The 16,025-nt window shown below is 40.6% G+C and overlaps 1 protein-coding gene across 1 annotated transcript in view; it reads right to left on the bottom strand.

The window, feature by feature from the left end:
• Positions 1-7,272: 7,272 nt before the first annotated feature.
• The window catches only part of CRADD (CASP2 and RIPK1 domain containing adaptor with death domain), a 352,161-nt gene continuing 343,408 nt past the window's right edge, over positions 7,273-16,025 (bottom strand). Inside the window, exon 2 of the mRNA XM_007946134.1 lies at positions 7,273-7,574. Coding sequence (XP_007944325.1) covers positions 7,273-7,574 — 302 coding nt within the window. The remainder of the gene's footprint in view (positions 7,575-16,025) is intronic.

Genomic DNA, 16,025 nt, shown 5'->3' with positions numbered 1-16,025 from the left:
TGTCCAGGAAGGCTACCAGCTTACTCTCCCACAGGGGAGGAGGATCTTTGGCCAGATGTATGAAGATCAGGGTTTTGACAAACAGCTTCACCTTTATTCAAATACCTTGGTTAGTGCCTCATACTAAGATGTATGACCTAGTACAATCCAACAGAAATGCGTAGCTACATTCTATTGGACACAAGGCCTCCAAATGCTATGTAAAACCAAAAAATGACCAGTCAAGCCTAGATGCTAGTGCGAGGGGCCCATTTATAATCTACAGACTAAGGGTTGTTAGGATGAGCATTTAAAACCAGTTCCCCTATATTTTGCTCAAGTAAAAGTCATCAAAGTAATTTTTTTAAATACATAAATCTTTAAACCCAGCAAGCAATTCTACTTCTGAGAGTTTATGCTAACAATCATGATGGGTATATGCCTCAAAACAACCAAACCAAACTCACTGCCATCGAATCAATTCCAACTCATAGCAACCCCCTTGGGGTTTCTGAGGCAGTAAATCTTTACAGAAGTAGATTGCCCAGTCTTCCTTCTGCAGAGTAGCTGGTGGATTTGAACCACCAACCTTCTGGTTAGGAATCAAATGCTTTAGGCACTGTGCCACCAGAACTCCTTGGATATATGCCTAGAGGTCATAAATATAATTATCTGTAGAGACCAAGCAAGTAATGTGATTTGTGGAGGCAGATCCCTAGTAGCCAGACTTTGGTTTGCAATAGAGGTCAGCAAACACAATTTTAAAGTATTGGCTGTGGTTGATTGTCAAAACATTGACCCAAATGTTTCTCCTCCTTCTATTTGTGCCATTTGGTAGAGCCCTCCTATGCTGCCTCTGGACACACCTGTGACTCTCTTTGGCCAACATTAACAAAAGGAATAGAAGGGGGGGCTTGTTTTCTTGCCGCTCCTGGGACCCTGCCACCACTGCAAGGTAGAAAAGACGGGGTAAACCCGATGAATAGAGATATGTGGCCGAGACACCCTCATTACCCTAACCAACCATCTGCCAATTGCCAGACCTGTGAATGAGGTCATCCTAGATTATCCAGCTTTAGCCAATCCACCACCACAGATGCATGAGAATTACAAGCTAAATAAAATGGTTGTGGTTGTAAGCCAATCCATTTGGGATAATGTGTTATAATGTAAGAATTAATTGATAACAAAATTTAAGTATATTTAGAGTTAAACAAAACAGGGATATGGTTCATTGTAACCACTGATGAATCTAAAGATTTAGCAAAAAAAAAAAGGCTTCCCTTACAGTGTTGTTTATACTTATGAAAAAACCACCCAAAGATTCATCTAGAGGGAACCAGTTAACAAATGATGGTACATTCCTATATGGAAAAGGTATGCCATCACTAAAAATCATGGTTGAGAACAGCAGCATCACACAGGTGTATTGAACCTTTATTTAAAAAAAAAAAAAAATATTGCCATTGAATCAACTCCAACTCATAGTGATTCTACAGAACAGAGTAGTCCTGTCCAAAGTTTCCAAAGCTGTAATCTTTACAGAAGCAGACTGTCACAGCTTTCTCCTGCAAAGTGGCTGGTGGTTTGAACCATCAACCTTTTAGTTAGAAGCTGAGCACTTTAACCACTGTGCCATCAGAGCTCCTCAAATTTTTATCACATGCCACCCAATGTTGGTGAATGCGTAATATATTACTGTCCCTCAGAACACATACTCTTACAGAAATGGGACACTGAGTTGAGTGGTTTCCACAGTGCAGTGCAGAGGGTGCTACATCTTGCTGTAAAACCAGACAAACTAAACCCACTGCCATGAAGTCAATTCTGACTCATAGCAACCCCCATAGGGTTTCCAAGGGTATAAATCTTTATGGAAGCAGATTGTCTCATCTTCTTCCTGCAGAGAAGCTAGTGGGTTTGCACCACCGACCTTCTGGTTAGCAGTCAAATGCCTTACCCATTGCACCACCAGAGGTCTACATCTTGCTGTAAGGAAGAGAGAAAAAGCCCAGAATAAAGTTCAGAATGTTTATAAGAACATGCCTACCTTTGTATTTTGAAGATAAAAGAGTGCACAGTTGGCAAACAGCTCTGTCCAATGGATGACATGGATGTAAGGGGAATCAAGCAAAAAGTGGGATAACGGTGTGTGTTTTGATAGTGAAGGACACTGTTACACTTAATAGCTTATTGTTAGTTGCTTTGAATGGATTCTAACTCAAGGTGGCCCCATTTATGCAGAATAGAACTGTTCCATAGGGTTTCTTTCAGAAGCTTTCAGAATCTAGAAAGATATTTACTTGCCTTTTAGTGATTATACAAAGACATTCAACTGTGTGAATTATAACAATAATGGATAACATTGAGAAGAATAAGAATTCCAGGACATGTAATAGTGCTGAGGGGGAATCTGTACATAGACCAAGAGGTAGACATTTGAACACAACAAAGGGATACTGCGTGTTTAGAATTAGGAAAGGTGTGTGTGTCGGGGTTGCATATTTCACCATACTTATTCAATGTATGATGAGCAATTAATCCAAGAAGCTGTACTATATGAAGAACACAATGGCAGAACTGGAGGAAGAATCATTAACAACCTGTGATATGCAGATGACACAACTTTGCTTGCTGAAAGTGAAGAAGACATGAAGCATTTACTGATGAAGACCAAGGACTACAGTCTTCAGTATGGATTAAACCCCAACATAAAGAAAACAAAAATCCTCATAAAGGCACCAATAAGCAAGATCATGATAAATGCAGAAAGGACTGACATTGTCAAGGATTTCATTTTACTTGGTCCCACAATCAATGCCCATGGAAATAGCAGTCAAGAAATCAAAGGGCATATTGCAGTGGGGAAATCTGCTGCAAAAGACCTTTTAAAAGTGTTAAAAGCAAAGATGTCACTTTGAAGACTAAGGTGCACCTAACCCAAGCCATGGTATTTTCATTCCTGTCATATGCATGCAAAAGCTGGAAAATGCATAAGGAAGACCGAAAGAGAAGAGATGCCTTTGAATTATGGTGTTGGTGAAGAATATTGAACATATCATGGACTGCCAGAAGAACAAACAAATGTGTCTTGGAAGAAGTACAGCCAGAATGATCCTGAGAGCAAGGATGATGAGACTTTGTCTCATGTACTTTGGACATGTTATCAGAGGGACTAGTCCCTGGAAAAGGACATCATGCTTTGTAAAGTTGACGGTCAGCAAAAAAGAGGCAGACCCTGATAAGACAGATTGACACAGTGGCTTTACCAATGGGCTCAAACATAGCAATGACTTTGAGAATGGTGTAGGACTGGGCAGTGTTTCGTTCTGTGAAATATGAGGTTGCTATGAGTTGCAATTAGGAGCTCTGGTAGCATAGTGGCTAAGACACTTGCCTGCTAACCAGACGGCTGGCGGTTCAAACCCACCAGCCACTCCTCGGAAGGAAGGTTGGGCAATCCTACTTCCGTAGTGATACTGCCTCGGAAACCCAAGGAGGGGTCACTATGAGTCAGGGCCGACTCGACGGCACATAACAACAACAACAACAATGAGTTGCAATTGACTTGACAGCACCAAACAACAACAATGGTTATTTTTGGAAGATGGAAGTAGGGGTAATTACCATTTTCTTCTTGCCCATTAGTAATTTCTCAAGCTACTATAATAAACATGTATTGTATGTGTCTTGATAAGACTTAATAAAACTTGTATTTTTTAAAAAAGATAAATGGCACACTCTCATGAATGCATGCCCTCATGCATGCACACACACACACACACACACATACAACTTTGTCTTAGGCTGGGTTCTCTACAGAAGTAAAACCAGTGAAGTTTATATAGATAGACAGATACACAGAAATTTATCCCAAGGAAATGTCTCATGTAGTTGTAGAGGCCGGGAAGTCCTAAGTCTGTGGGTTAGATGTCAAGCTAGAGCCTTCTCCTGCCTCATGTAGCTGCAGGGGTTGAACAACTCAAGATTGGTAGGCAATACAGCAGGCCACTTGTTCAAATCCAGGAACTGAGGTCAGATGATGATAACCCAGATGCAGGATCCAAACTGAGCAAAAAGCCTGAGATCTTTGTTGGGTCATCCATATACATTGCAAGCAGGCCACACCATGAGGAAACTCCCTTTCAACTGACTGGCTGCTCATAGCACATCTCATCATGGGAGATGCTAAACTGCTGGGATTCATGGCCCAGCAGGTTGTGACACAACCTTAACCATCACACACCTCAACCCCAAAGTGGAGTATACTTCTTTCAATGTTTTTTGTTTGCCAGTGCTTACTATGTTCTGCAAACTCACTGCATTCATTCAGAATTTTATTAGGGCCAGGAAGTCTCTGGAATTGTAGAGTTGTCTCCCATACAAAAACATATCGAGACCTTGCAGGCACATCACCCATCTGATTCTCTTGAGAGGTGAGCAGAGACCATGTAGCATCACCCTTCACAGCCAGAAGCAAAAACAAGGCAGTGATTTGGTGTGCTCAGTTTTTCTCTTCCACAAATCTTCTGCAAAGGCATGAGCAGGCCAAGCTGTTACTGCTGTCACTTGGTGGTGAAGACACCCTGCTTGTTTAGAGCAACATGTCAGAGCTCCCTAATGTTCTCCTCAGCCTTGTCCATCTGCCTCTTACTGGCCTGTTCTTCACTGACTGTGCCTGAGTGCAGACAGCCCAGAAGTGTCTGTCCATGACATATTCCTTTCAAACCATGGGAAGACGGCCTAGTTAATCATCAGAACCAACTTCTAAATTGCAATCTAGTCAGATGTAGCTGGGCCTAGCTATAGCCACTCATCCATAAATGTGACTCTGAGTGATAAAAACAAAAGCCAAAGCAACTCTCTTTTAGGAAACCTGAGAGAAGAATTGCAAAGTAACATTTCCAAGGTTCAAAAATGCATAAGTAGTTTATTGAAGATGCCATGGAAGCACAGTCTATCACTGGGCACTGTGATGTGGCCAAGAAGTATGAGAATTTTACAATATAATGAATTACAGACTGGGGTACAAATTTAAAAATTAGAGCTGATAAGGCCAGTAGACTATCATTTTGAACTATTTGTTGAATTAATAAATGAATGGTGGAAGAATTAATCTTTTTAAATAAAGGGAATATGGTTACCACATGTGTTAGGCTAGGTTCCCTAGAGAAGCAAAATCAGTAAAGCTTATATAGAGAGAGAGAAAAAAAAAAAATTCATCTGAGGAATATGGCTCATGCAGTTATAGAAGCTGGTAAGTCCCAAGTTCCTGGATCAAACATCAAACTGGAGGCTTTTCCTGACTCATACAGCTGCAGGGGCTGATGACCTTGAGGTTGGCAGCAGTATACTGGCTGTTGACTCTGGTGGATGATGAATCTAAGATCACCAGGCAGAATGGAGGATTGTTCGTTCACGGAGAGTTGTAGGCAGCACAACAGGATCAGATCCACAGAAGGTTCTCTCATTTCTAGGATGTCCACATACATATTGCAAACAGGCCACACCCCTAGGGAAACTCCCTTTCAATGGATCAGCTGCTCATAGCATATATATCCCATCTCATCATTGGAATAACCACATCACAACTACTTAAACCCTCAGACTTGTGGTCCAGCCAAGTTGACACACAGCCCTAACTATCACAGCACACATCTGAAAGGATGCTATCAATACACCACTGTCATCTTTCTGAATATCTGCTTCATGCCCAACTCTACCTTTCAATATACTTGTTGTTGGAATGGAGAGCAGTGAAAAGTAGAATTTTTTCCCTTTTGAAAAATTCTAAATTTGTTTTGAATTAGGAAATAGATTCCCCAGTTATTAAAAAGCACACACCACAGATTGAGAATGTTTCCCTGTCTCTTCATTAACTGGCTCCACTATAGAGTTAATAAAATCATGTCATAACTACATTTGAAAGCTTAGCAAGAAAGGAGGCAAAAGCAGGGCCTCCTTCAGTGCCCTCAGCTTCTGCTACCACTCAGCTTTGCCTGTGAGCTCCACGTTCAGCTACATTTCTGGCCACTATTTCTTGAGAGCCATCTATGGGCCAGGATCTGGATGAGCACTTGGCAGACAATATCCTTTTAATCATAACAAAAATCTTAGAGATGGGTACAAGCATTTCCCCATTCTACAAACAAGGAAACAGGTTAAGTAACTTGTCCAAGGTCACGCAGCTCATAGTTGGAGCCAGGAGCTTCATGATGAGCATGTCTGAGAGAGGAGGAGTGGAGGCAAGGAGCAGTTAGAGGGCACACCGGACGAACGCTCTGAAGACACACCTGCTAGCTCCCTGACTCTTGGCAAGGAGCTGAATCTTTCTACAGACCAACCTAAGCACTCGTTTCCATCTACCTCATAGGATGACTGTGAGGTCCAAATGAGATCAGGAATAGAAAAAGTCTTGAGAAGGGTAAATCATTTACAAACACAGTTGGGTGCTGGGATTAAAAAAAAGACAGAAGATTATGTGTACATCATACTCCTTGGGAGCACACCACTCCACTCACGATGGCACCAGCTGAAAGACCACATCTCTGTGGCCCCCCGAATGGATCCTTTAAATAAATGGCATAGGGTGTTCTTCAGCACCCTTTTAAAGATCACAGGCTCAGGGATGCATGCTGGTACTTGAACTGGTCTTCCCAGGGAGGTTTAGTGTCTTAAATTTCATCCAGTTGCCCTGCCTGAGCTATTGATCTTGCATAGGAAAAATAAGTATTTCACTTTTACTTATCCATTCTGCTCCAAAGAAATGACAACTGTAATTTTATACCCTTAATCTTTGTAGTACAAGAATGAAAGGGGGAAAATAATACATTCCCATGAACGGGGCACATTACATAGAGCAATTCACTTTTTATTATCATCATCATTATTAATAGCAAAGTCCACAGTTCAGTTCCCAGGCAACATAAAAGTGGGTGTTTATATGTCTTATATATAGGACACCTGTATGTAATGTGATAAAAAAAAAAAAAAATTGTTAGAACCACTGTAATTTACCAGTCTATTAAAAGGCAACCATACAATTAAAAACTGTACAATTACAACAAAGCAATCTTCAAGCAATTAAAAACAATCATCCAGCCAATGTGGGAGATCTACTGAGTAATTAGTCCTTTCAAGTCATGTAAAGTGGAAACTCTGTTGTGCCCCCTGTATCTAAAGATCATTGAAAAAGGAAAACTAAAACGAATCAAAACAAAAAACCTGCCATAAGTGAAAGTCAGCTACCCTTGTGACTTGGAGACAGCCTCCGCAGCAGGTTGATGGGCACCGTCATTCCACCATGTGCTGCAGCACCGAGGGGTCCCCCTCCACAGCCTCAAGGCCTCGGTGCAAGCTCTGGATGGTGGCCTGCTTCCCATAGCGCTGCCTCCACCGGACAAAGGCCTCCACGATCTGCGACTGCACATTGTGGGGGTGGTTGGCCTTACAGCGGTAGATATCTGTCTGGGAGAGACCCAGGGATAGTACCATGGGCTCCCACTCAGGCCCCAGCTTCTGGGCCAGCTGATTAATCTGCTGATCGGATGGGGAGCTGTTGAGGATGTGCGGAGGGATCCTAGGCATCCCGTCATCTGGGGAGGAAAAAGACAGAAAGAATAAGCAAACACATCGAATATGGGCAGAAATGAGAAATGTGGGAAGAAAAGACATTTCCAAATGGTCGGGCCAATTTTTGCTAGTCTTCTTGGGGAGGTCCCATATGTCGGTGATATTTAAGCATCTATGAAAACGTTTATTTCAGAAAATTTAAAAGCAAATAAATAAAAATAACTAGAAATTCCACTAAAGAAATCCATTTATAATATTTTGGTTTATTTCCTTATGGCCTTTAATACATACACGGATTTAGGATCACACTGTACACACCGCTTTGCAACATGCTTTTTAAAAATTCCATTTTGATAAAATATATACATAACAAAACATTTGCCATTTAATCATTTTTAGGTGTACAATTTGTTGGCATTAATTACGTTCATCATGTGCAATCATCACCACTATTCATTCCCAATGTTTTCCATCATCCCAAACAGAAACTTAGTATCCCTTCAGCAACAACTCCCCGTTTCCCCTTCTTCCAGCCACTGGTAACATTAATAAACTTTTGTCTTTATGTATGTCTATTCTAGCTATTTCATAATAGTGGGATTATACAATATTTGTCCTTTTGTGTCTGGTTTATTTCACTCAGCAAAGTGTTTTCAAGGTTCATTCATGTTGCAGCATGTAACAGGACTTCACTTTTCTTTATGGCTGAAAAATACTTCATTATATGTATGTATCACATTTTGTTTATCCATTCATCTTCAGTTTACATCTTTTCTATTGTGAACAGTGCTGCGATAAACACTGGTGTACACGCAATGTGCTTTTTGTACTTCAGTATATTTTACCAAAAGCCAAGCAAGGGAACTGAGCGCCTGCACAGTGCCCAGTTCATTCTGACACTGGCCTGTGCGCCCAGGAGTGGGGCTTGATCCCAAAGGAGTAACAGGCTAAACTGAACATCTATTCCTTCGTGATGAACTTAAAACTGAAAAACTTAGTTTTTTAACAGAAGCAGGAGCCAAAAAGCCTGCTGAGAAAAAATCAAAACAAACCATAGAGGCTATGAGGAAGCAGGAAGAGAGGAGAGAGGAGTTTGTTGCAAGTGACAGAGGTCACATCTCAGCAGAGGCAGGAAGAGGAAGACGAAGCAAGTGCTGACCTTTTATTTCCTAAACTGGATTCCAGTCTCCACTGAAGAGGTGTGTTATTGAGCAGATGGTTAGAAAGACACTATGAGAAGTGCTACCAGTTATACAGAAGGGCGATCTAACCTCGTCTGGGTCACAGAAGGCCCTCCAGAAGAAGGGAAATTAAAGCTGAGGCCTGAAAAAGGAGCTGGGTGAAGAGATGGAAAGGGAGAGCATGTTTGATGCAGAGGGAACTGCATGTGCAAAGGCCCAGAGGCAGGAGAACATGGAACCTTTAAGGAAGTGAAAAGAACTCACAGTGGCAAGGTGCAGAATTGCAGAGGGACTCTATTTTAAGCAAGTATCCAAATTAGGGTGCTAGTTATTGCTTAAGCCAGTATCATAGGTAAAGTTTTTGTACTCTTGGTTCAGACATTGATCCAATAGCACCGTGGACTGCAGTTCCTGCCCACCAGCATCACAGAGATTCAGGCCAACTCCACTTCATATACACCCCAGTTAGTCCACTGTTTTGATTGGTGAATTCACTAAGAATGCAAAAAGCATCCTATTAAAATGGCAGATATTTTCCACAGCACATGCCTTTGGCCTCTAGGCACTTGTCAATACCTCTACCATGAAATGCAAAAATACTGTCAAGGACTTTTCTAGTGTTTGTCAAAACTGCAATGACTAAGAAACAATTAGAAAAATAATGATACTAGTCACCAAGACTTTATATTAATAGTAATGATTTTATGGTTTTTGTAGAAATATGGGGTCATTAAAAATAATTCAAGCAACACTGAAAAGTACCATAACAAACTATCCAATATCCAACCACTGTATTTGTAAGAGTAGAGCATCATTCTGGGTATCTCTTTATGCTCATAGCCTATTAGAAGAATGGGATGATATAAAGGATTACATAATTTTTTCTAATATGATCATTTATATTTAATTTTGCTTGACTTTAACATAAGAAAAAGAAGCAGAAGTGAAACCAAATAATGTTCTAACCTTCAGTTAAGTATGTTTTTTTAAAAAAAGAGACTTAACACTAAGAAAAAAGGATTATGAAAACTTAAAGAGGTTAACTATATTTTCATATGAATGCTCTATGATTAACACTATATTTCCTCTCTCTTTCCTCATATCTCCTGAATTTTGTTGCTTACGGTACAGTGGTTAAGGCATTTGGCTGCTAACCAAGTGGTTGATGGTTCAAACCCACCAGCTGCTCCATGGGAGAAAGATGAGGCAGTCTGCTTCTTTAAAGATTTATAGACTTGGAAACCCTATGGGGCAGTTCTATTCTGTTGTATAGGATGGCTGTGAGTTGGAATAGACTCAGTGGCAGTGGGTTTGTTTTGTTTTCTTTTGGTTATACCATTTTTGTTTTGTCAGGGTACATAATATTTACATTCTCTTCTGTAATCATAATCCCCCCAGTTTACTCTTAAAACTGCATTATAGGCAGACAAGAGACACATACCCTCTTCAAAAAAGAAAGGAAAAACCAATTGACAGAGATACAGAAGATAATCCTGGAGCCCTGAGCTTTGAAAGGAACTATGTGGAAGTGGATTAGGCACCAACTAGTGGAAAAACCTGAATGAAAATAGTGAGTACAGAGATGGTCAGAGCTTTAGACTGTCAGCTACTGTGACGAGACCAACAGCCTGAATATTTCCAAGTGGTGTTGGGACCTGAGAATTGACCTAAAGATCAGCCCTGATCACCAAGGGCTGCAGGGACAGCTGCACTGGTGGCCTGTGACTAGGAAGGGAAACAGCAAGGAGGGAGACACCCTGAGCTTTGACTTTTCGCTGTCTGGAAGGTGCAGCCATCCATTTTGATTGTTTACATGTGGCAGCCATTTTTGATATTTAAAGTGACTGAGGGTGCAGCCATTTTTTGAATGTTTATAAGTGGCAGCCACTTTGAATATTTAAAGTGATCAAAGGCACAGGCATTTTGAATGTTTACAAGTGGCGGCCATTTTTGATATTTAAAGTGACCAAGGGTGCAGCCATTTTGAATGTTTATAAGCGGTGGCCATTTTGGATATTTAAAGTGACTGAGGGTGCAGCCATTTTGAATGTTTACAAGTGGCAACCATTTTAGATTTTAAAATGATAGCATTCTTATTCGGATTCCAGGGACCTAAGAATAGGCTCTGTTTGCCCAGGTTGGCAGGGACATACGACAGGCTGACAATAGGAAAGGAGACAGGTGGTAAGTGTGTAAGTGCTGTCAACCAGTGAATAGAGGAGCACAGCACAGTACTCTGCTTGCATAGATAACATACAAAGAAAACAAAAATCGTGGGCAAGTCACTCCAACATACAATTACCAATTAAATATAAACACAAAAACATCACAATGCTTCAGAGACAACAGAGCATCACAGTCCACACAAAGAAGCAAGATAAAGCAAAAGAAATGGGACCAGGTTACAGACCCAAAACACATCCCTGAGGGAGATGCAGCATTGGAACTCCCTGATAAGGAATTCAAAAGAATTATATTTAGGTACCTTCAACGAATTGAGAGACAGATCAAGGACAACACTGACAAAATTGAGAAAAACACAGAGAAAACCCTACAACAAGGAGGATAATCAGGTGGCCAGCTAATACATGAAGAGATGCTTACTATCATTGGCCATTAGAGAGATGCAAATCAAAACAACAATGAGATACCGCCTCCCCCAGCACTGATGGCAAGGTTCAATGAGACAAAATAATAAATGTTGGTGGGGATGTGGAGAGATTGGGACTCTCATACACTGGTGGTGGGGTTGTGAAGTGATACAAACACTGTGGAAAGCAATATGGTGATTCCTTAGAAAGCTGGAATTGGAGATACCATTTGACCCAGCAATCCCATTACTAGCTATATATCCTAGAGAGGTGAGAGCCAGGACAAGAACAGATATATGTACACTCATGTTCATCACAGCACTATTTACAATAGCAAAAAGATAGAAACAACCTACGTGCCCATCAATGGAAGAGTGGATGACCAAACTATGGTACATATACGTACTAGAATGCTCTGCAGCACTAAACAAAACACTGCATAATATGGATGAACTTGGAGGACATTCTGCTGAGTGGAATAAGTCAATCACAGAAGGACAAATATAGTATTAGTTCCTTGTTGTGGAGGATCAAGGAAAGGTTTATATATAGAGGGAAATTTGCTTTGTTGGTTGCCAGAGGTGGGAAGGGAGGGGAGGGAACACTGCAAAAAAAAAAAAAAAAGTATTGACTCATGTCACTTTAGTTTTGTGTGTTTCACCGTATATAAATTATATTCCAATAAAATGCATTAAAAATACTACATTATAATGGTTTAAATGTTCACTAGTATTTTTCTGTTATTGTTATTGCTTCTTAACCATGGTTTTAATACTCCTGAGTTTGTTATTTTGACTTTAATAATTTGGGTGAATTATAACACACTCAAATCCACTGCCATTGAGTCAATTCTGACTCATAGTGACCCCCATTGGGTTTACAAGGCAGAAATAGATTGCCTCATCTTCCTTTCACGGAATAGCTGGTGGGTTTGAATCACCAATCTCCTAGTTAGTAGTCAAATGCTTTAGGCATTGTAACACCATAGCTCTTTCAATGACAACATCCCACTCAACCCAATGCTGTCGAGTCGGATATGACTCATAGCAACCCTCCTTGGGTATCTGAGGCAGTATCACTATGGAAGTAGATTGCCCAACCTTTCTTCTGAGAGATGGCTGGTGGGTTTGAACCGCCAGCCTTCTGGTTAGCAGTCAAACGCCTTACGCGCTATGCTACCAGAGCTCCTAATGACAACATAGGGTGGATTTTTTTTTTTTTTTTCAAGAAATGCTGGTGGGAACACTTAATTGTGCTCATGAGGAACCTGTACATAGAACAAGAGAGAGATACTCATATAGAACAAGGGGATATTGCAACGTTTAGTATCAGGAAAGGTGTGTGCCGGTGTTGTATCCTTTCACCATACTTACTCAATCTATATGTTAAGTAAATAATCTGGGAAGCTGGACTACATGAAGAAGAACATGGCATCAGGAGTGGAGGAGACTCATCAATAACCGGAGACATGCAGATGACAAAAACTTGTTTGCTGAAAGTGAACATGACTTGAAGCACTTACTGATGAAGATCAAAGACTTCAGTATGGATTACACCTCAACATAAAGAAAACAAAAATCCTCACAACTGGACCAATAAGCATCATTCAGAAAAATGGAGAAAAGATTGAAATTGTTAAGGATTTCAATTTACATGGATCCACACCACCACCCATGGAAGAAATCAGATGAAGTATTGTGCTAAGCAAACCTACTTAAGAGACCTCTTTAAAGTGTTAAAGAAAAGATGTAATGTTGAAGACTAAGGTGTGCCTAACCCAAGCCAGGGTCTTTTCAATGGCCTCATATGCATATGAAAGCTGGACAATGAATAAGGAACATCTAAAATGTATTGACGCTTTTGAATTGTGGTGTTGGCTAAGAATACTGAAAATACCATGGACTATCAGAAGAAGGAACAAATCTGTCTTGGAGGAAGTGTAGCTGGAATTCTTTTATCTCACATTCTTTAGTCATGTTATCAGAAGAAACCAGTCCTTGAAGAAAGATATCATGGTTGGTAAAGTAGATGGCCAGCAAGAAAGGGGAAGACCCTCAATGAGCTGGATTGACTGTGAGGATGGTGCAGGACTGGGCACTGTTTCATTGTGTGGGACATAAGGTCGCTATGAGTTGGAGTCAACTCAATGGCACCTAATAACAACATACACATATATGCATACATACCTACCTATGGGAACACACACACATATTTTGGTGGTTGTCACTGTTTCAAAATTTACCAAAAACATCCTTTAGTTCTTAGTGAGATCATTTACCTTGGTCAGTTTGTGCATACTTCACTCACATTTGGTATTATCTTTCCCATCACGGAAAATAACAAGTATCTCCTATCTAGATAGTGATTTCCCCTATCTCCCCCTCCCATCCCTGGTAACCACCAATGAACATTGGTTTCTATATGTGTACTTTTTCTTGTCTTTTCATAAAAGTGAGATCATACAAAAAAAAAAGAAAGAAATGCTGGTGGTTGTTATATTCCCCGAGTTCTTTCAAATTAAGACTGTCTGCTTATTACCTTTACATTAGATAATACATTTATAACACTAATAATCTTACATATCTAGTATTTTAACATTTTACATTATTTTAGTATTATAATTTTAAATCATAATATAATATTATCTTCATAATTTCTGTAGAGTTTGCTTATATTTTCTGGTAGGAAATGTTTGCATGGAGAACTCTGATACCCACTTAACATTCCACATATGTGGAGTATGCCTTTTCTGTCTGGAGACTGAATTATGGAAGTTTCAGACCAGGTTTATCATTGTCATTTTAGATCTGCTTTTCCAGGCATGTAGCACGACCTTACCAAAGATTCTTCCTTACTCTCAAAAAAATCTTCCTACCCTATCCCTTTGATCCCTTTGAATTCTTTCACTCTCCAAATGTTGGATAACTTTGCTAACCTTCATGACTATCATTTTCTCTCTAATTGTTCTAATCGCCTTCCTGTGACTCCCTCCTGTACTTTACCCCATGTGATTCATTTCATTCTCAGCCATGTCTTTCTGGGTTTTTTTGTTTTTTGTTTTTTTTAATGGTTCTTATTCATTTATTACCCTTGCATCATGTTTTTGTTGTCAATTTCTTTTCCTGGCTCTTCAACCTATCTTTTGAAAAAATCCCATTGTTTGATCAAAGATTCTATAGAAGAATCCTGATCAAAAGGGGGGGAATTCATCCAATTCTCATGGAATCTAGGCTTTTTGGAGCCATAGAGGATGTATAAATCCCTATGTAAGAATGATGTGCAGGAGGCATCTGACCTCTAATTTCACGAGGGGACAGGAGGATCAAGATCAACAGCCCAAGGCTAATTCTTATGAGGCAGAGGTCAGACATGCCTCCATCCTCCACCCTTTTTTTTTTTTTTAACCAATTCTGACACCAATTGTCTCTCCCACAGATCTCTACTTCATTGATGGGTTTAATAATTTGTTGCAATGGTCACAAAGAACTCACAGACAATTCTTACAATTATGAGGTTTATTAGAGAAGTAACATGTTATAATTCAGAATCAGAACAGCCTCTTCTGAGTAGTGCCTGTAGGTAAACCTCTCTCTGGCCCTCAGCCTCTCAGCCCCATAGCCCCTTGGCCTCTGGCCTACTTGGGCAAATGTTACAAAGCTGTTTTAGCTATGCCAATAAGTGGAGGCTGGGGACCTGCGGAGTGACAAGATATCCAAGTAAAAAGGGATGTAAAGCAAGGCTAGGCCCCAAGCCCCCTAGAGCCAGGAAAGGGAGGGAGCAGGAGAGGCCAGGGATCTCCGGAGCAGCAGGATATCTAGGTAAAGAGGAGAGAGGCAAGGCTAGCCCCCAAGCCCCCTAGAGCCAAGAAAGAGAGAAGCAGCCAGGGACCACAAAGTGGCAGGTTCCATGTAGGAATTAGGTAAGGGGAGGGCACAGAGGTTTCCAACAGCTAAGGGAGAAAAACTTGTCTGTAAGTTTGTCATTCTGTGGGGCTTGTACATTGCTGTGAGGCTTGAGACTGTGCCACTGGTATTTCAGACACCAGCAGAGTTGCATGTAGTGGACAGGTTTCAATGCAGCTTACAGACTAAGACAGACGAGGAAGAAGGAGGAGGCAATCCACTTCTCAAAAACTGGCCAGGGAAAACTTTATGAATAGCAGATAAACACTGTCTGATACATTACTAGGCAACTTTATGAATAGCTCAGAAACACTGACACAGTGCAGGAAGACGAGACCCTTGGGCCAGAAGGCACTCAAAATAGGACTGGGAAAGACCTGCCTCATCAGAGTAGAACCAACCTTAATGATATGGGTAAAGTAAGTCGTACAGGGCCTCCATGTGCTGACATGGCATAACTCAAATTGAGGAGAAAAAGCTGCAAACATTCGTTAATCAGAACATGGAATGTATGAAGTATGAATCTAGGAAAAATGGAAGTTGTCAAAAATGAAACGGAATGCATAAAGATTGATATCCTAGGCATTAGTGAGCTGAAATGGACAGGTTTTGGGCATTTTGAATCAGACAACCATAGGATCTACTATGCCGGGAATGACAATTTGAAGAGGAATAGCATGGCATTCATCATCCCAAACGATGTTTCAATATCTGTCCTGAAGTACAATGCTGTCAGTGATAAGATAATATCCATACACCTACAAGGAAGACCCATTAATATGACTGTTATTCAAATTTAC

The sequence above is a fragment of the Orycteropus afer genome, unplaced genomic scaffold, assembly GCF_000298275.1.
Source record: "Orycteropus afer afer isolate SDZICR_OR568_19922 unplaced genomic scaffold, OryAfe1.0 scaffold00151, whole genome shotgun sequence".
In the NCBI taxonomy this organism is placed as follows: domain Eukaryota; kingdom Metazoa; phylum Chordata; class Mammalia; order Tubulidentata; family Orycteropodidae; genus Orycteropus; species Orycteropus afer.
Note: the sequence above shows the minus strand (reverse complement) of the source record. Positions and strands in the feature narration are given on the sequence as shown.